Here is a 20,556-nt window from a genome sequence, read left to right on the forward strand (position 1 = left end):
GCTCTTTGGAATACCGAGCATTTTCCCAGTGGGCTGATACACCTTAAGGCCGATAAATTGTAATTTAGTCATTTTTGTTACAAAAATGACTAAAGCCCAAAGCAAGGAGAGTCAACGGTCCATTTGTTTATTTTCTATACTGACACTGGGCATGTTTTAGGTGTTGTCTGCTGAGGTATCCCGTCCCATCTCTTTGCCTGCCTCCAAAGCCAGTAAACAAGCCAGTAAACAACGGGTGAGGCGTTTGGAAACGGCACACACACATACACACACATACACACACACACACACACACACACACACACACACATAAACATAAACACAAACACAAACACAGGTGTGTGTGGTTTCTGTGTCTAATGAAATAAAATTAAAATAATCCAGTCACACTTCACTTTTGTTCTCTAAATATTAATTGTCCCCTCTGTATGTGTGTGTGTGTGTTTTTGTTTGTGTTGATGCTTAGAAGCTGCACCCTGACCCAATACTACGTCTGAATAAGATCATCGGCTTTGGAGGCAAAACCATGAAGAATGTGAGTACATACATACACATACTCCATCCATCCATATACAGTCTCATCCACCGTCAGACACTGTCACTTCCACCCTATAAGGCTTCTACATACTCGACGCACCCGACCGGTAGCGCGACACCGTGACGTCAAAATGACGTAGATCTTGCTGGCGCGCCAGGATTTTAGCCAGGTAGCGCGAGGTAGCGCACCACTCATTTTTTTTCAGACGAGCGCGACAAAGCGGAAACAGGAAGATGGACTAGTTCGAGGGCAAGCGAGAGTTGCAGTGTTTTGATACAGTCCTGAATTTTTAATAGTTTGCTGGATAAGTTAACAAAGTTACCAGCGAGAGTTGCAACACATGGAATTAAGAGGAAAGAATAGAAACGATTTATTTTCAAACAAATGATATCTATTAAGGCCTGAACAAAATCTCTTTCCACTTCAGGAAATTACACAAACTCAGCCAGCTGCTAGCTAGCTAGCCAGCTAACTAAACTGTTTAAATTATTAAAATGTCCCTCGGTATGACTAAAGTATCTATCTATACATCCATCTATCTACCTGTGCACACACCTTGGAAACTAGATGATAATGATGGTGGTAGTTGTGAATAGTAGCAACCAATGTCTGAAGTACCATCACAGAGGCTAGCTCATACATGGGCAACATACGGCCCGCGGGCCACATCCGGCCCGTGGGCTTTCCCTGACCGGCCCGCGTAAGGTCCGTGAAAGAACAATAGTCAAGAGCCTAGCATAGAGATAATGCATGCAAATCAATATCGTTGTTATTATTTTGAAAGCGACTGCTATTTGTACGCCCATACATTTGTGCGTGGATGCGGCGACCAAAACACCCTCACTGATGTGCTGGTGAATAGAAAAATGCTTCTGCGTCGACACAATGCAGTTGCCTTTACGTCGGCGTAAACCTTTCAAAGTTTTGTGTCTCTTATGTCTGCGTCGCTCACCACCGCAAAGGTTGTTAGAACGAACTCCTACTGCTGCTCATTGGCGATACGAAGTGTTCATTTCAAAACGTTACTGGCAGATAGACAGTTTACAATCGGATAACCCCGTAATTGTAACCAAAATATGTCTGAGTTTATTTGCAAAGCTTATGTTAGCGAACTAGTATGATGCTACTACCCACAGGTTGCTTGAAGCAGCTGGCTCAACACACAGAGCGAGTTCACCAATCACAGTTATGTGCATAAAGTTAAAGCAAAAACATAGCCTACATTTTTAAAATAGTTTTCTTTGTGCATGTTGATTAACTAATGACAGCCTACTCTTGTCTGCTCCACATTTTCGTAGTCTAATTCTGCATAGAGTTTAATTTAATGATGGTAATGATTTAATGATGAAATATTGCTGAGTGTTGATGAAATGGTGGCACGGCCTATCGGTTGTACTGACTCCTTCACATTTTCATGACCTAGCCTAATTATATAGATATTGTAGTACTTTTTTATATCAGTCTTTGAAAACTGAAAAAAATGTAAATGTCAAAAAATCATTTTGAGGAATGAGGATTAAATACTGGACATAGATTAAATAGGCCTATTGCTGTTTTTCCTTTGTCTCCCTCACATTTTCATCTGTTCTTACGACTAGTAAACAAAACCATATGATTTACTTAATGTTATACAAGAACAGAATAGAATTGAACAGAATTGAGTTCAGACTTGAGTTCGGTATTTTGAGTCCGGCCCTCCTCAACAGTCCCAGTTTGTCATGTGGCCCCTTGGGGAAATTAGTTGCCCACCCCTGGGCTAGCTAATAGCAGAGCCCGTTTACATTCTCTGCTACTAGTGTTTCTTAATGCAGCTTCTTCTGCTGTGTAACGTAGTTAGCGTTAATCTTTTCACAACAGCGACACCTCTGTTCAGGAGAATATTGCAACTAGCGCGAGTATAAATGGTTACGGCGCTTCTGTGACGTCACATTGTCGCGCTACTGGTCAGGTGCGTCGAGTATGTGGAACGTTTAATTATGCAGACATAAACACACTTCCACCCTAATCATGCAGACATAAACACACTTCCACCCTAATCATGAAGACATAAATGCACTTCCACACACGAGCCTCCTGACATCCATCTCTCAGTCCTATATTCCAATATTGTCATGACAGTGCTGCCTGCCCTCTCTGGTGCATGCTAACCATGCTCTGCCACTTCATTTCACTGATCATGTGCACGTGTGCGCCTATGTGTAAGTGTGTGTGTGTGTACATGTGTATGCGTGCCTGTGTGTGTGTGTGTACATGTGTATATGTGCTTATGCATGTGTGTGTGTGTGTGTGTGTATACAGAGGGGAAAATAAATATTGAACTCGTCGACAAGTATACTTCCAGTGAGGCTATTTGCATGACATTTTCACCATACATTAGTATTAACTTAGGTAATCCACACATAAAAAAATCCAAACATGAATGTCCATAAGTAGAGTTATGAATAAAAAAGAGGAATTCTCTGAAACCAATTGAGAGTTTTCTTTGCTGAATGCTTTTGATCATTGTCCTGCTGGAAGGTCTAGCCATGTCTTATCCTCAACGTCCTGGTAGATGGCAAGATTCTCCCAGTAAAAATGGCTCCATTCATCATTCCTTCAACTGTATGAAGTCTGCCAGTACCATGAGATGAAAAACAGCCCACACCGTGATGCCTCCACCTCCAAACCTCACTGTTAGGGTGATGCACAGTAGATAGATAGATAGATAGATAGATAGATAGATAGATAGATACTTTATTGATCCCCAGGGGAAATTCAAGGTCACAGTAGCATACAGACAACACACATATTCACTAACAGCACTAAATAACACAATTCTAAAAAAACAGTATCCACATAATGGGTGATTAATCAAACAAGATGCGCTTGCAATGACTGAGGCAGGGACTGAGCCTGTGATTCTCTGTGCATAAGGTAAGGTAAGGTGCTCTGTGTGAATGAGTGTCATGGTGATGGTGCAAATGAGTAAGTCAAACAGTGCAACAGTGCAAGAATAAAGTCTATATATCTATATATATATATAACTATATAGTAAGGAAGGTATAAGTGTGGTCACAGTTCGTGCATATGTGCTAATATAGCACACAAACAGTGAGGCAGAAGACAGTGGTAAAAAGTGGCTAGTGGACAGACAGTTCAAGACATGGAGGTGGTGAAGAGGCAGACAGACTATGCGGAGAAGTCTATTTCTCCTCTTCCCTTAAGTGAAGCATTGAACAGTTCAATGGCCCTTGGGACGAATGACTTCTTCAGTCTGTCTGTCGTGCAAGGCAGTGAGCGAAGTCTCCAGCTGATCAGGCTCTTCTGCTTAACAATAGTGTTGTGGAGTGGATGACACTCATTGTCCAAGATGTTGATCAGTTAGTTCAGGGTCCTTTTGTCAGATATTGAAGTGATGCACTCCATTTCTCCTCCAAATATGGTGTGTAGTATGACATCCAAAAATGTTGCTCTCACCTGGCCAGACTACATTCTCTCAGTATTTTATAGGCTTGTCCAAATGTTGTGTAGCAAACTTTCAACGCACTTCAACATGATTTTCTTCAGTAATAGAGTCATGCAAAGTGAGCGTGCATAGAGGCTATGGCGGTGGAGTCCAATACCTATGATTTTCTCTGTAACAATTGAACCTGCTGCCTCTTAAGTCTTTCTGGAGCTTTCTCCTTGGCTCTTGGGCTACTCTTCTGACTATCTTTCCTGTGCATGGCCAATTGATGATGCAGTGATGTTCCTTCAACTTGCAGATAATGGCTCTAATACTGCTTACTGGATGATTCTGTTTTGAAATGCATCTATAACCAGATCCATTGATGTTTTGCAACAATAATGTTGCAATGGTCTTGGAAGAGCTCTTTGCTTTCACCCATCATGAAATGTTTCTTGTGAGACACCTTGGTAACGAAAAACCTTTTTATAGCCCATCAATATGTTCTAACCCAGCTTATATTCATTTGCACAATAGGAGGGATAATTACTCTCTAATTACGTATAGATTCCAGCTCGATCCTTGCCATTCCTTTTTCCCCATTGCTTTTTCTTAGCGTGTTCAATACTTTTTCCCTGTGCCATTCCACATTTTTACTCATAACTCATTAATGTTTGGATTTTTTAGTATGTGTGGATTACCTAAGTTAATACTAATGTCTGGAGAAAATGTCATGCGAATAGCCTCACTGGAAGTATACTTAGTGAAAAAAATTTGGACGGATTCAATTCTTTACTGTATGTGGAGGGAGTGTGTGTGTGTTTGTGTTTGCATTACTTTGAAAGTAGATGAGCTTGTGCGTGTGTCTTGTTTATTTGTGGGTCTGTGTGTGTGTGTCTGACTATGTGTGTGTGTTGGGAGTAGGATTGTTCAAGTGTGTGTGTGTGTGTGTGTGTGTCTGTGTGTGTGTGCTGAATGTCTGTGTTCTCCATAACAAGTGCTGGATAAGTAATGTGGCCCAGGTGCCCTCAAGGCTGATTGGGCCGTGATGAGTTAGAGCTGGCTGCGGGCACGTTGCCATGGTGACACCCCAACAGCCCCCTGATTATCTCTAGTGCAGTTGTCGGGACCCCTTGCAGTGCTCCTGCTTGCCAATGCCCACAGAAAGTCCCCATTCACCTCAAACTGTGTGTGTGTGATTGAGTGTGTGTGAAGTGTTGTAAGTGACGCTCTTTTTATCTTATTTGCATCACTGCCCAGTGGTCAATAAAATCTGCATGATCGATCCTAATGTGTTGATGACCGACACAGCTTACAGTAAGTTTGCAAAAATAATTACAGTGTACAGTAGTAGAATAATAAGACACCAATGACCAGTATGGGTTCTCTGTCTCTTTAATGTTCTTTTCATTGCTCCTTCTATGGTTCCGCTACTTCTCCATCTGTTTTGTTATTTTGCTTTTGTTTATTTCCTCTGATTTGCAATGTTATCTTGTTACATTTGATAATTCTCTCTCTCTCTCTGTCCTTAACACTCTCTCTCTCTCTCTCTCTCTCTCTCTCTCTCTCTCTCTCTCTCTCTCTCTCTCTCTGTGCTCTACTCCACTCCATGGTAGCCTTGTCTGTCCCGTGCACAGCACACGCTCCTCATTCACACATGTATCTCCTCCTGCTGCTGCTGTTCTGTGCAGGTGCTGTGGAATAAGCTGGGCGATGAGGTCATCTATCCCTGCCACGCTGTCATTATCAGCATGAAGATTTGCTCTGGGAAGCAGCGCTTTTTCATCGGTCACACAGATAAGGTGTGTGTGTGTGTGTGCGTGTGTGTCAGGGTCCCCGCGGATCCTTAAAAAGTCTTAAAAAGTCTTAAATACAACTTTCGGTTTTTAAGGCCTAAAAAAGTCTTAAATTGTCTGGAATGCCTTGAATTTTCCAAAGGGAGGTATTCAATTTTCGTATGGGACCGCCGAGCGAGTGAAATGTCTCCATCTGGTTTTGTGTATTTTTTTTTTATCCGCAATTACATTTTGGCGGAAGCATTGGTTCTGTGCGGGTGTCATCTGCATTCTGTAGATCAAGAAGTAGGTTACTGGAGGAAGTGTAGTGGTTGTAAAGTGAAGATCATTTTAACGTGTGTATCACTAAAGGTGTGAAAACGGCAAGAAAAAATATGCCTGTCTGTTATCCAAATTTCAGAGGTGGACTAGGGTTGTGCCGATAGACGACATCATCGTCCATCGTGATGGTTGTCAGGCATTACGATGGAAAGCAACCATCGTGATGCCACGCCCCCACATGCCAGTCACTAATTCCTGCTGTAACAGGCTAAAACATAAAAAAAACCTTTCCCTGAAAATAAAATTGAGCCTACTTTAAAGGCTGTCAACCAAATAGTTATCATTTAGCAAAAGTCCCAGACAGCAGCGGAGTGGTAATCGGGATTCGTTATTTGTAAAAGTGTTTTTACCTCGCCCTCCTATATAGCCTGGACTGCGTGATCGCAGCCCTTTACTTTCACTTCCCGCCGCCCTCATAGTCAGCATAGACGGTAGCCTGATAACGTGGGATGCTGCATAGTACTAAGATTTTAAATGAGTGACCACGATAGTAGTCTTAAGTAGCTTTTTTGCTGGGCCCAGCGAAGGCTGGCAATGTGTAATATTCCGCTGGTTGGTGCACACGCAAGTGTTCAGATTGATTGTCTATCCGTCTTTCACAACAATTTTCTTGGAGCAGATCTTCCACACAACTTCGGTAGCCTGCTGGTCAGTATGTCTCTCTTAGCTGTCCACTTTCATCAGGCCGTATAGCCTATATAATATATTTTTTGATTTTTTTATGTAGAACATTATAAATGTATTTCTGTACAGACATACCTATAGGCTAATTAATTAGTGTTTACCACACTAACCCCCCCCCCCTCCCCCCCATATCATCGTCCATCACGATGTTTTACTGTAGACATCGTCAAATGCCAATTTAGGCGACATCGCCCAACCCTAAGGTGGACAAACTGAGTTTATTTGCGTTTAGCCTCCACTATATCCCTGAACCTAAGGGATTGACACTTTCATTATAGCTGTTATTTGAGAGTGCATTACACCTGGTCGGCAAGATTGGGCTTGAGGAAGCTTTGGTGTTGAAGATGTTGATTGGAAGTTGTTTATTATTTTTGCCCCTGCAGTGGGGGAAAATAATTGGCTTATTGGTTGATATGGGGAGTGTGATTGTGATAGTAATAAAAAGAGAGTGGCATTGACTATTTTTTTAATCTCCTGTTGCTTTGTCACTTTTCAAGTGCAGGCCTTTCATCAGAAATCAGATTTCACCCGCTCAATGTGAGGCACTCAGCAGCAGCTCAACCTAAGCAGAGTGTAGCAGAGCCTTATAGATATAAGGCTCTGGAGTGTAGGCCTAGTAGTAATTCTGTGATCATGGTAAGGTGGACTGCGGTAGTGGGTTTTTAAAAAAGGCATTGAGAACATGTTTGATTCATGTTAACAGCCACAAGCGTACATGGAAGCTCTTGATCGCGCATGCCAATAACGTCTATAAAAACAATATATTTATGGAATAAAACTAGACAGGTACCTCAGATTAGCATTACTGTTTATTGTTAATCTGCAATTATCTGCAGCCAGTGGAGGGCATTTATAGCCTACAATTCACCTGGACAATATTGTGCGTCTGCCCTCCACCTTCATCAAACATGTTCTGAATGCCTTTTTGAAAAACCCACTACTGCATGGCGCAGTCCACCTTATTGTGATCACAGAACTGATAGTGTACCCACCTCTTATTTTACCACTACACCCCCTGCTTAGGTTGAGCTGCCGCTGAGTGCCTCTAATTGAGTGGGCGAAATATCATTTCTCCAGACAGGCCTGGACTTGAAAAGTGACATAGCAACAGGAGATAGAGAAAATGGTCAATGTCATTCTCTGCTTATTATTAGCCAACTGTTTTTTTTCCCCACGAAACAACTTCCAGTCAACATCTTCAACACCATAGCTTCCTCAAGCCCAAGCTTGCTGACCAAAGGCGTAATGCACTCTAAAATAACTGCTTTAATGAAAATGATGTCAATCCCTTAGCAGCATAGCGTTTCATAAACCATGGAAGTGGAGACTGCTGGTCAAATTATGCCTGGTGCTTCTTTAACTTGTCTGATAATTTGCTGCGCAATTTATAAAGGAACCATGGACTGACAGAAAAAGAAAGTTTTCACAATCAGGAGGAAATACACGTAAAGTTCATCTGTTTACATCTCTCCAGCGTGTGTTGCTGGCCTAGCCTACCCAACAGGGAAGTGAATAGGCTTGCTTGTCAGCCTTTGCCAGTATTTTGCAAACCACATAGCAGCTTTTTCAGCAGAAATAATATTCTAATAAAAAATTTAATTAATAGGGGATTTCACTTTTTCCACACATTTTTTTTTTTTAAAACAAGTCAATGGTTTTACAATGTTTCAGTCAAGCTTTGGTTGGTTTAGATACAATAGAATGTATGCAAAATGTAAAGTAGCCTAATGGATTAACTTTGATCTGCTGTGCTGCATATGGCACAATAGATGTACATAGTAAAGTATATAAAGTAGGCCTATTAAAATATTTAAATAGCTTTAGTCTACATTTGAAAAAAAATATTGAAGAGAATCCAGTCCAGTACACATGTCTTTGGCAAGTAGTCTAGGCTACTACAGACACAGGTGAAGAACAGTCAGCCTCAGCCAGTAAGCACAACCAAATATGTACAGCCAGCTTCAAAAGCAACGAGTCCAGACCCAAACATTTTTGCCATTTATACCTGTGAAGGTGATTCACACACAATTCATTTTCTTTCCCCAAAAATCTATATTTGGTAACTTCTGTAGACATCCAAAATGGGATGGGTGTTAGTAAAGTTAGTAAAACATTGCATAAAACAGTGTTGTCATGTTTATCTTTTTTGGTCTTATTTTTTCCATTTAGATGTCTTGAAAAGGTCTTAAAAGTCTTTAAATTTGCACTTGAAAAATGTGCAGATACTCTGGTGTGTGTGTGCGTGTGTCATACATGCATAGGGAAACAAACATCACATTTACCCAATAACCAGGCTTGTACACTTCTAGAACCATAAGAAGTATGGTGTCTGTGTGTGCGGGGGAGAGTGAAAAAGTTTTATCACTAATGAGAAATCAAATGCATAACAGGGCCGCTTCGTGTGTGTGTGTGTGTGTGTTTCAGGTCTCTGCTCTGGCGCTGAATGGCAGCTGTTCTCTCCTGGCGTCGGCACAGGCAGACATACACACACTGCTGCGCCTGTGGAGCTATGAAACGGGCCATTGTCTGGCCCTGGTCAATACACACGCACACTCTCTGAGCATCCTCAGGTAACACTGGCACACACACACACACACACACACACAACATCATCAGATAACACACACACATTTGGGCACCCACATACAAACACAGATAGTCTTTCTAAAAAATAGACCCCCTCACCACATCCTTTTATTCCTCGACCTAGCTTCTCCTACAGTGGAAGGGTCTTGTGTGGAGTGGGAAAGGATGGACACAACAAAACTGTAAGCGTGCGTCTGTGTGTGTGTGTGTGTGTGTGTGTGTGTGCGTGTGTGTGTGCATGGGATTGCGTGAAATGGACTGACTTCCATTCATGTTGTCTGTTTAATTGCTTATGTACATATGAGACTGTCATTATGTGTCCAGGGTTCCCGCGGATCCTTAAAAAGTCTTAAAAAGTCTTAAATACAAAGTTCGGTTTTTAAGGCCTAAAAAAGTCTTAAATTGTCGGGGATGTCTTGAATTTTCGAAAGGGAGGTATTAAATTTGCGTATGGGACCGCCAGCGAGTGAAATGTCTCCATCCATCCAGTTTCGTGTATTTAAAACGCAATTGTATAAGTGATTATATAAGGCTACGGGAGGAAGTGTAGTGGTTGCAGAGTGAAGATGTTTTTCACGGGTGTGGTTAAAGGTGTGAAAACGGTAATAATATGTAGGCCTACAAATATGCCTGATGTTTTCGTGGTGTAGCCGAGGCCTGAGAGATATGGAGGTAGCCTACGTGAGCGGTAGAATGAGCGGGAGAAAGTTGATAAGCCAGTTAGCGATAGGGTGGCCATACGTTCGAATTTAGGCCGGACATATGGATTTTAAAAGCCCTGTCCGGCGCAGCCTCAAGCCGGACGCTCATTTGTCCTCCTTTTTGGAGTTGCGCTGGGCATCTAGAATCTTTGCTCGGACGCAGCATGGTTTCACAAACTATGGACGCGAAGACTGCTGGTCAAATTATGCGCAGTGCTTCTGTCAATCGTCTGATAATTGGCTGCGCAATTTATGAAGGAACCACGGACTGACAGAAAAAGAAAACAAACGTTTTCGCAATCAGGAGGAAATACTGTACATGTTAAGTTGATCTGTTTTTATCTTTCCAGCGTGTGTTGCTGGCCTAGCCTAGGGAAGAAAATATCTGTCTAAGTTATAATAGCCTACCTGTAATATCTGTCAGCAGCTTGCTTGCCAGCCTTTCCCAGTAGGCCTACTTCGCAAAAGTTGTGAAATATAACCGCATATTTTTTTGAATGTCGGCGACTGGCTACATAAAAAAAAAAATGTGCGTTCATAATACGTGTGTGCTTGAGATGAAACCAGCAGTTTTCAGCAGGATCCGAGAAGGACCTGTCTCTCTTAATTAATTTAAAACAAGCCAATGGTTTTACAATGTTTCAGTCAAGCTTTGGTTAGTTTAGATACAACTGGTATGCAAAATGTAAAGTAGAGGATTAACTTTAATTTGCTGTGCTGCATATGGGACATATGATGCATATGGGAATAGATGCACATAGTAAATTATATAAAGTAGGCCTATTAAAATATTTAAATAGCTAAGTCTAACTTTGAAAAAAATATTGAAGGGAATCCAGTCCAGTGCACATGTCTTTGGCAAGTAATCTAGGCTACTATAGATACAGGTGAAGAACAGTCAGCCTCAGCCAGTAAGCACAACCAGATATGTACAGCCAGCTTCAAAAGCAGCAGCTCAGACCCAAAAAATTGGGCATTTATAGCTGTAAAGGTAATTAACACACAATTATTTTTCTTTCGCCAAAATATATTTGTTAACTTCTGTAGACATCCAAAATTGGGTGGGGGTTAAAATTAGTAGAAAAAAAACGTATGCATAAAACAATTTTAAGTTGTCGTATGTATCTTTTTGCCGTGGTATAGTCTTAATTTTTCCATTTAGATGTCTTGAAAAGGTCTTAAAAGTCTTTAAAATTGCACTTGGAAAATGTGCAGATACCCTGATGTGTGTGTGTGTGTGATGCATGGAGTATCATGTTTTGCATGTTGTGTTGCATTTGTGTGTGTGTGTGTGTGTGTGTGTGTTTTAGATGCTTGTTGTATGGAACACAGAGAGTGTGACCAAGAAGGGAGTGGTGTGTGTCTTGGGTAAAGCACACACAGACGTGGACATCAGAGCTCTTCAGATAACCTGCTGTGATGAAACCCGGTATGCACACGCAAACACACGTTAGATGTCCAGTTTTGGTTCCAGGGCTCAAAAAATCACTAACTCGGGGCTATCAAGTTTTTTCTCCTGTCAGGCTACCAAACTTCAACAACAACAACACTCTGCCTGACACACACACACACACACACACACACACACACACACACACACACACACGACTACACTCCATATGTCCAGTTTTAAAACACATAGTATTGATTGTAGAGAGGGAGGGAGTCATTTGGTTATGGTTGTTGACTATCGTTGTGTTTGCATTTTTGTCTCACACTTGCTGTGTACATGCCTACCTGTGCCTGTCTATTTGTCTGTCTCTCATTGCTCACCTGTGTGTGTGTGTGTGTGTGTGTGTGTGTGTGTAGGATGGTGTCGTGTGGGTTCGGAAACGTGCGCCTGTGGCGGTTGAGGGGCGGCACTCTCCGCTCCTGTCCACTGAACCTGGATCAGTTCCACAGCCTGGAGTTCACAGACCTCGATCTGCTGCACTCACACACTGCAGACGCAGCTGAGGAACATACACTGTGAGTGTCTCATAAACACACACACACACACACACACACACACACACACACACACACACACACACACACCACCAAGTTGCTGACATGTATGAAGAACACACCAAGAGTATTAAGAACCACTACTTTAGAGGAACGGACAACAGATTTAGGGGAGTAATAAAATGCTTTTGATTGGTTTTCTTTGTTTATATCCTTCGCTCTGATTGGTAGGTTTGTGAGCAGTAAGAGTGGTCACGTCCTAGAGGTGGACTATGCTGCCGTGGCGATTAAGAATGTTAGGAGACTCCTCCCCACTCAGCCAAGCCACATCCAGCGCAGAGAGAAACAGACTTTCAACATGGGTAAGTCTCTCTCTCTCTCACACACACACACACACACACACACACACACACACACACACATCCACATGCACCCACAAACACACACTCACTCAAAAGCATAGACATACTGCCCAGTATAACATATACACACTATATATAATATATAATATTCTACTATATACTATACTATACTATATATAATATATAGTTATACAGTTATGTGTTGTGTCTGAAAATAGCAGTGAAGCAGATGCCATCTCTGTGTTCAGGATGTTCTGCATCCTCAAAAACAGCAACCTCAAGCACATATAAAAACACTCATGTCTTTAAAAAGGAAAAAGCTCTACAGTCACACACACACACACTCCCTCAAACACACACAGTGCCACAACACCGAGGCATTAGAGACTCAGAAGCTCATTGAGATTCTCTCCAAAACTGAAAGGTAATCAACCAACAAATGTAATCTTCAATTACCCACTCTTACCATCCATGCTCCATCATTCAAAGTATTCAAACGTTGGCACATTCAGGAATGTTCCGATCTGTGAGTCACTTCCTGCCCCTTGTCTATCTGTTGAAACCCAGTGAGGTGGGGCATTGTTCCATGCAATCACTCTAGGTGCCATTTAACATGCATTCAGGATAAGAGCACACAGCAATGGAAGCTCGGCTATTAGACACAGCTAAAGCACCCCAAATCTCCATGAATATATACAGCGGAGAAAATAAGTATTGAACACGTCAACATTTTTTTCAGTAAGTATACTTCCAGAGAGGCTATTCGCATAACATTTTCTACAGACATTAGTATTAACTTAGGTAATCCACACATATTAAAAAATCCAAACATTAATGTCCCTAAGTAGAGTTATGAGTAAAAAAGTGGAATGGCACAGGGAAAAAGTATTGAACACACTAAGAAAAAACAGTAGCCTACACAAAGGCAAGGAATGGCAAGGAACGAGCTGGAATCTATACATAGTTAGAGAGTAATTATCCCTCCTATCTGTGCAAATTAATGTAAGCTGGGTTAGTACATATTGATGAGCTATAAAAAGTTTTTTCGTTACCAAGTTGTCACACAAGAAACATGTCATGATGGGTAAAAGCAAAGAGCTCTTCCAAGACCTTTGCAACATTATTGTTGCAAAACATATCAATGGAACTGGTTACAGATGCATTTCATGACTTCAAAATCATCCAGTAAGCAGTATTGGAGCCATTATCTGCAAGTGGAAGGAACATCACTGCATCATCAATCGGCCATGCACAGGATCTCCTCACAAGATTTCTGACCAGGAAGTCAGAAGGATAGTCAGAAGTGTAGCCTATGAGCCATGGACCACTCCAGAAAGACTTGGAGGCAGCAGGTTCAATTGTTACAGAGAAAATCATAGGTAATGCACTCCACCGCCATGGCCTCTATGCACGCTCACCCCGCATGACTCTATTACTGAAGAAAAACATGTCGAAGCTCATTGAAAGATTGCTACACAACATTTGGACAAGCCTATGAAATACTAAGAGAATGTATTCTGGTCAGGTGAGAGCAAAATTTAACTCTTTGGATGTCATACTACACATCATATTTGTAGGAGAAATGGCACTGTGCATCTCCCTAAAAATGCCATACCAACAGTGAGGTTTGGAGGTGGAGGCATCACGGTGTGGGGCTGTTTTTCATCTCATGGTACTGGCAGACTTCATACAGTTGAAGAAATGATGAATGGAGCCATTTGTTCTGGGAGAATCTTGCCATCCACCAGAACAATGAGGATGAGACATGGCTAGACCTTCCAGCAGGACAATGATCCAAAGCATTCAGCAAAGGAAACTCTCAATTGGTTTCAGAGAAAGGAAATTCAGGCCCTGACTTAAATCCAATTGAACAGTTTTGGAAGTTACCTAAAGATCAGGATTTACAAGAGGTACCCCTGGAATCTTCAATATTAAAAGACTATCTGTTTAAAAGAATGGGCCAAAATCACACCTGAATACTGCGACTGATTAGTTTCGTCATAGAGGAAATGACTTGAAGCTCTCAATACAAATAAAGGGTTTTCCAAAAAGTATTTAAGAAATTTCAGTAGGCGTGTTCAATACTTTTTTCCTGTGGCATTCCACTTTTTTACTCATAACTCTACTTATGAACATTAATGTCTGGATTTTTTTATATGTGTGGATTACCTAAGTTAATACTGATGTCTGGTGAAAATTTTATGCAAATAGCCTCACTGGAAGTATTCTTACTGAAAAAAATGTTGACGTGTTCAATATTTATTTCCCCCGCTGTATATATATCTCCATTAATACCTAAGTGTTTCTGAGGGTTGAAATTGGAATGGAAAGTATTCTGCTTTGCTTTTAGAGCAGTGGACCACTTAACCAATAAAAAAAACCCTCACGGACCACCTAGCTAAAAAAAAAAACAGTTGATCTACTTCAACAGTAGCCTATATTACATAATAGGCCTACTCACTGAACCACCTTGCCTATTGTCTTTGCACCTTGCTTATTGACATAGCTTACATAACCAGTGTTGCAGAACTGTTTGGATTTGCATTCAAGTTCGTTCAATATTGCAAACAACTCATCTATATTATATTTTACCACGTCTGCTTGCAGACCTCTTGGGATAGCTTGCGGACCACACTTTGAGAAACACTGCTTTAGAGTCAGTGTGTGTCGGTCTGTGCCCTCATTTTGGTCTGTATAGTAGCATACCTCTTAAACGAGCGAATGTCTGTGTGTATGTTTATTTGCGGTATTGAGAATGTGTTTGTGCTGTGTGTGTGTGTGTGTGTGTGTGTGTGTGTGTGTGTGTGTGTGTGTGTGTGTGTGTGTGTGTGTGTGTGTGTGTGTGTGTGTGTGTGTGTGTGTGTGTGTGTGTGTGTGTGTGTGTGTGTGTGTGTGTGTGTGTTAGGTCCAGGTATTGCAGTGAACAGCATCAGTGTGTGTGAGGCATTCTGTGCCACTGCATCTGAGGATGGCTACCTGAGACTCTGGCCTCTTGACTTCAGCGCAGTCTTCCTGGAGGCAGGTGAGCTGTCACCTAAAAACACACACACACACACACACACACACACATTCAGCATGTACAGTATGTAAACACCATATGCATACCCACACATATCTACTACTAATTATAATTACCTATATAAATATATAATATAATAATAATAAATACCTACACATTTGTATACACTCATTAAACTGAAATATACAGTTTGCTTCTGTTCAGATTATTTATTTGAATGGGTGGCTAGTGGGTGGCATTCTTTCTTCGGGCCAAAATTCGATCCCGGTGCCCCAGTGCAGTGATGGGGACACTGTGTGCTGTGTGACATGCTGTCCTAATTGGGTGGGTGGCTAGTAGGTGGCACTCTTCCTTCCGGCTAAAAATCTCAAATTGATCCTAATACCCCAGTGCAGTGATGGATGCACCCACCCCGACATGGAAATGCTTTTGAAAAAAAGCTGTCTTGTTTGGAGAAGAAGGCATGGGAATCATTGCTAAGGTGTGTGTGTGTGTGTGTGTGTGGTGTATGTGTGTGTGTGTGTGTGTGGTGTCTGTGTGTGTGTGTGTGTGTGTGTGTGTGTGTGTGCGCGTGTGTGTGCGCGCACGTAACAGAGCACGAGGGGCCGGTGTGTCATGTGTGCATTTCGGACGATTGCCAGAAGGTGCTGGCGTCCACCAGCATAGGCAGCTTTGGCTACCTGGACGTGGGTAGCCGTGGTTACAGCACTCTGATGCGCTCGCACACGCAGACGGTGCTCGGCTTCAGCATCGACGGCCTCCGCCGCCACATCACCACCGCCTCCAGCGACGGCACCGTGCGCGTCTGGGACCTGGACTCCATGCAGCAGGTTAGCCACGAACACACACACACACACACACACAAGCACACATATATAGTACACACACACACACACACACGTAACAACAAGCACACATACAGTACATACACAAATGTACACATACTGTATATACACACACTAGCACACACACATGCTGTACACATACACACAGGAACATACAATGCATGTATACACACTTATGGACAGACAGATGAATCCACCTAAAGTCACACTTCCTCTTTTTCTGTGTCTCTGTCTATCTCTCTCGCTCTCTCTCTCTCTCTCTGTCTCTCTCTCTCTCTCTGTCTCTCTGTCTCTCTGTAGTTGTATGACTTTCTGTCTGAGGACACTCCGTCCTCTGTGGCGTTCCACCCCAGCCTCCCAGTCTTCTGCTGCGGCTCCAGCGCCGGGCGCGTCCGCGTCTTTGACATCACCACCGCCAGCATGCTGGCCCAGCACCGGTCAGTGTGGGGGGTGTCTGTGTGTCTGTCTGTCTCTGTCGTTGTGCATGTCAAACAGTCATGAACCTATTTTTTGTTGATTAAGTGCATAATACAAGTATATCTATGCTTTGGCAAAATGATTGCACTCTTGACAACATAATTATGTGTAAAACTAAGTGTGAAGTGCTTTCATTCTTTCGTGTGTGCCTGTGTGTGTGTGTGTGTGTGTGTGCCTGTGTGTGTGTGTGTGTGTGTGTGTGTGCCTGTGTGTGTTTGTGCGCCTGTGTGTGTGTGTGTGCATGCATGTGTGTGTGTGTGTGACAGGAAACACACTGAGGCAGTGGTGGGCTGTGTTTTCTCTCCTGACGGAGAGTGCTTGTTCAGTGGTGGCGCTGATGGATCGATCCTTGGCCCTTTATAATTCAGCACACCAGGAGCTTCCGGCCATCCGGGTGCTGGGTGAGTGAGTGGGTGGGTGGGCAGGGCTCCAGAGTGCGACCAATATGGTCGCAAATGCGACCAAAATTTTTAAGGGTGCGACTAAAATTTTTCCTGGGTCGCACTGGTGCACCTAATGTCATAAGGTTGAGCGCCTAGACTTTACTCGCATCTGCTGTCTCTCCACGAAGTAAGCGGTTGTTATCCTTTGACTAGTGGTGCATGGTGCACCAATACTGCAAAAGTATCGCAATACCCTGAAATTAGAAACCTCACAATACCTAATTGTATTAGTATCGATATAGCTTACGTTTAAGAATGACAGTCGTGCGCTTCCCGTAGCCTATGTGTCTTTTCTCCTCACACGCACACAGCTGTCGTGATCCGAGCGAGTAGCGATGTTGATTTTGACCTGCACCTCTCAAGTTTGTGTTGCCTAGGCTATGGAATTTAGTTAATTTAGGCCTACTGTTGAGTTTTCCGAAATAAGCTACACAACCTAATTGGCAAACGTTTACATCTTGAGATAGTTCCTTCTAGGTAACTGTTAGCTCACGTCCAGGGTTTCCGTTGTCCGGTAATTACCGGACATTGGCCGGAAAAAATAAAATAATGTCCGACAAAATTCAATCTCTCCGGTCAAATTGTCCGATTGAAATTGGCTAATAATCCCGTCCCCTAACGCAATCTGAATTTGAGAATAAGCCTTAATATGTAAGCCTATATTATACATCCTCTGGCTATGTTTTTAAATGAACTGGCTCTACCGTTTGAAAAGTAAGCTATTAAACAACACCCATAGCCTATGCTGCATTTCAAATAGGAAGCGCACGCTTAAAACGTCCATGTTAAACAACGAACAAATGAGTGAGGCGGTTCAAACATGGCCAGGCCCAGGCAGACTAGCCTTAAAAAGAATTCAGAGGCCAGACGCGATGGATAATGATAAATTGGTAACGTCTGAAGCCTCAGATGTCCGGTCAACTCCACCACCGCCAGATTCAGAAGTGTCGGGCGTATCTGTTGGAATCAGTGACATTGGACGGTGTCATTGAACCGCGGCCGAAAGAAAAAGAAACTAAACATTTCCCAGAATAGGAAACATTTCTTAATTTATTGTTATCAGATAACGTGGGTAGCAGCAACAAACAACGTAGCCTTTTTAAAACAACGAACGAAGCGGACTCTTGCTGTCCATGAAAAGATACTGGCTAGATCTTTTTAGGCATGTTTAAGTTAGGCTAATGAACATGTTGCATTATATACAGCCTGATTATGTCATTCTTTAAGCTACATAGCCTGTCTCCAGTTTTCCTCAATTTGACTAATTAAGAAGGGATAATAGGATATTTGACCGGCATATCGTCAAAATGTCCGGAAAAAGAAACCTCTTGACCGGCACCATTTTTTTCTAGCGGAAACTCTGGGCTCAGGTGTCATGTCTATCATTAATGTAGTGATGATTTCAACAAAATCATAGAAATTAATATTGCAAGACACTTATCTCTTCTATGATCCCATGCATATTTTCTTTGACTTGTTGAACATTTATTTTATCAAATGACATAGAACACATAATGAATTGCATCCATATATCCTTGGATGATGCGCGACTATTTTCATCTAGCCTAAAACCATGAGAATGAAAGCTACTTTGACGTTCCTCTTAAAGTGACAGGCACTCAATTAGACCTACACACCACCACTGTAATAACATTGACACTGATGTGAATGATCACAGTATTCAATATTACTGATGTCGTCAAGGTGGTGGAGGCCCCAAATCAAATCAATACTGTCATTCTTGGTCCATGCTCTGACAACAGCTCAGACACGGAATGTATATGGAGAGCAATAAAAAGGGGACCTTAAATTGTGACGTTAAAGGTGCCGCGATGAAAAATTTGGGTGCACCTAAATTTTGTGCTGGTGCACCTAAATAAAAAATTTAGGCGCACCAGTGCAACCAATGCAACAAGTTAGTCTGGAGCCCTGTGGGTGGGTGGGAATGCTGGGAGAAGGCATGGGAAAGCACTGAGCAATATGGGAATGTGTGGGAATTAATTGGCATTTAGACAATTGACTGGAAGTGGAACACAATATTGGTAGAATAAATAGACACATCTGGTTTCTACATGAATTTATGTAAAATTGAGGAAAAAATAAAAAATATAACTGGGGAAATATTTTTGATCATTTATGTGTTTCATGAAATGGAATGTTTGGGTTGCTTGTGGAATTATTGGTTGGGGAAGTATTTTTAACCTATATTGCATTTGTATGTATACATTTAAATCTGTATGTTGGTTTGTGGCTAGGTAATGTGTTGGCATGTGGCTCAGAACGCGCCCCTGATGCATTGGTTGTCAGCGGCGACAGCTCCAGGCTGGCATTCATTGGCCCCACGGAGCACACAGTAACCATCATGGATGCCCGCTCACTTGATGAGGTGTGTCTATACGAGTGTTTTATTTAAATACAATACCCATTCCCATTTGTGTTTCTGTGTGTGTGTGTGTACAGTATGTAGACATTTGTGTTTCCGTGTGTGTGTGTGTGTGGACATTTGTGTTTCCGTGTGTGTGTGTGTGTGTGTGTGTGTGTGTGGACATTTGTGTTTCCGTGTGTGTGTGTGTGTGGACATTTGTGTTTCCGTGTGTGTGTGGACATTTGTGTTTCTGTGTGTGTGTGTGTGTGTGTGGACATTTGTGTTTCCGTGTGTGTGTGTGTGTGGACATTTGTGTTTCTGTGTGTGTGTGTGTGTGTGTGGACATTTGTGTTTCTGTGTGTGTGTGTGTGTGTGTGGACATTTGTGTTTCCGTGTGTGTGTGTGTGTGGATGTTTGTTTCTATTGTATGTTCTATTGGATTGTATGTCTCTTATATGTTTGTTTCTCATGTGTGTGGACATTTATGTTTCCGTGTGTGTGTGTGTGTCAGATCCTGCGTGTGGATGTCAGCATCCTGGACTTGGACAGCCCCAGACTGGACTGTGCTCTTAAAGTCTGCTTTTCTCCTCACACACCGGGACACCTGCTCATCTCCACCTCCGCAAACAAGATCCTTTACCTACACTCACACACCGGCAAGCTGCTAAAAGAGGTGTGTGTGTGAGAGAGAGAGAGAGAGAGAGAGAGAGAGAGATCACATTGTAATTAAAGTGACCTATGCAAATTTATGCTGAAATTATATCTATCTGTATGTACAGTATGCGTATGTATGTGTGTGTGTGTGTGTGTGTGTGTGTGTGTTTGTGTTTGTTTGTTTCTGTGAGAAAGAGGATTTGTTCTGTTATTCCAGGCCTATGTGGCTTTTAAACATGCACCAGTTGTGTGTTGCCGGCAATTATCTAGTTTATGGCAGGCCAACCATGCTGTACATAGCAAATAGCATTTCATAAATAGCATTTTTTTAAAGCCTCCTCTTGTTCACCAGATTTGTGTGTGTGTGTGTGTGTGTGTGTGTGTGTGTGTGTGT

The 20,556-nt window shown here is 42.3% G+C and overlaps 1 protein-coding gene across 1 annotated transcript in view; it reads left to right on the plus strand.

Annotated features, from left to right (window-relative positions):
* Window positions 1–20,556, plus strand: part of wdr90 (WD repeat domain 90) — a 53,121-nt gene that overhangs the window by 15,485 nt on the left and 17,080 nt on the right. The window contains 15 exon segments of the mRNA XM_076298546.1: window positions 161–235; window positions 467–535; window positions 5,654–5,764; window positions 9,188–9,333; window positions 9,474–9,531; window positions 11,361–11,479; window positions 11,860–12,018; window positions 12,229–12,359; window positions 15,265–15,381; window positions 15,973–16,208; window positions 16,524–16,660; window positions 16,967–17,039; window positions 17,041–17,101; window positions 19,399–19,529; window positions 20,020–20,181. Coding sequence (XP_076154661.1) covers window positions 161–235; window positions 467–535; window positions 5,654–5,764; window positions 9,188–9,333; window positions 9,474–9,531; window positions 11,361–11,479; window positions 11,860–12,018; window positions 12,229–12,359; window positions 15,265–15,381; window positions 15,973–16,208; window positions 16,524–16,660; window positions 16,967–17,039; window positions 17,041–17,101; window positions 19,399–19,529; window positions 20,020–20,181 — 1,785 coding nt within the window.

Source organism: Alosa pseudoharengus, unplaced genomic scaffold (assembly GCF_046254945.1).
Source record: "Alosa pseudoharengus isolate Yale_2024_CS ecotype anadromous, Long Island Sound unplaced genomic scaffold, YU_APseudo_1.1 YU_APseudo_1.1_scf_21, whole genome shotgun sequence".
In the NCBI taxonomy this organism is placed as follows: domain Eukaryota; kingdom Metazoa; phylum Chordata; class Actinopteri; order Clupeiformes; family Clupeidae; genus Alosa; species Alosa pseudoharengus.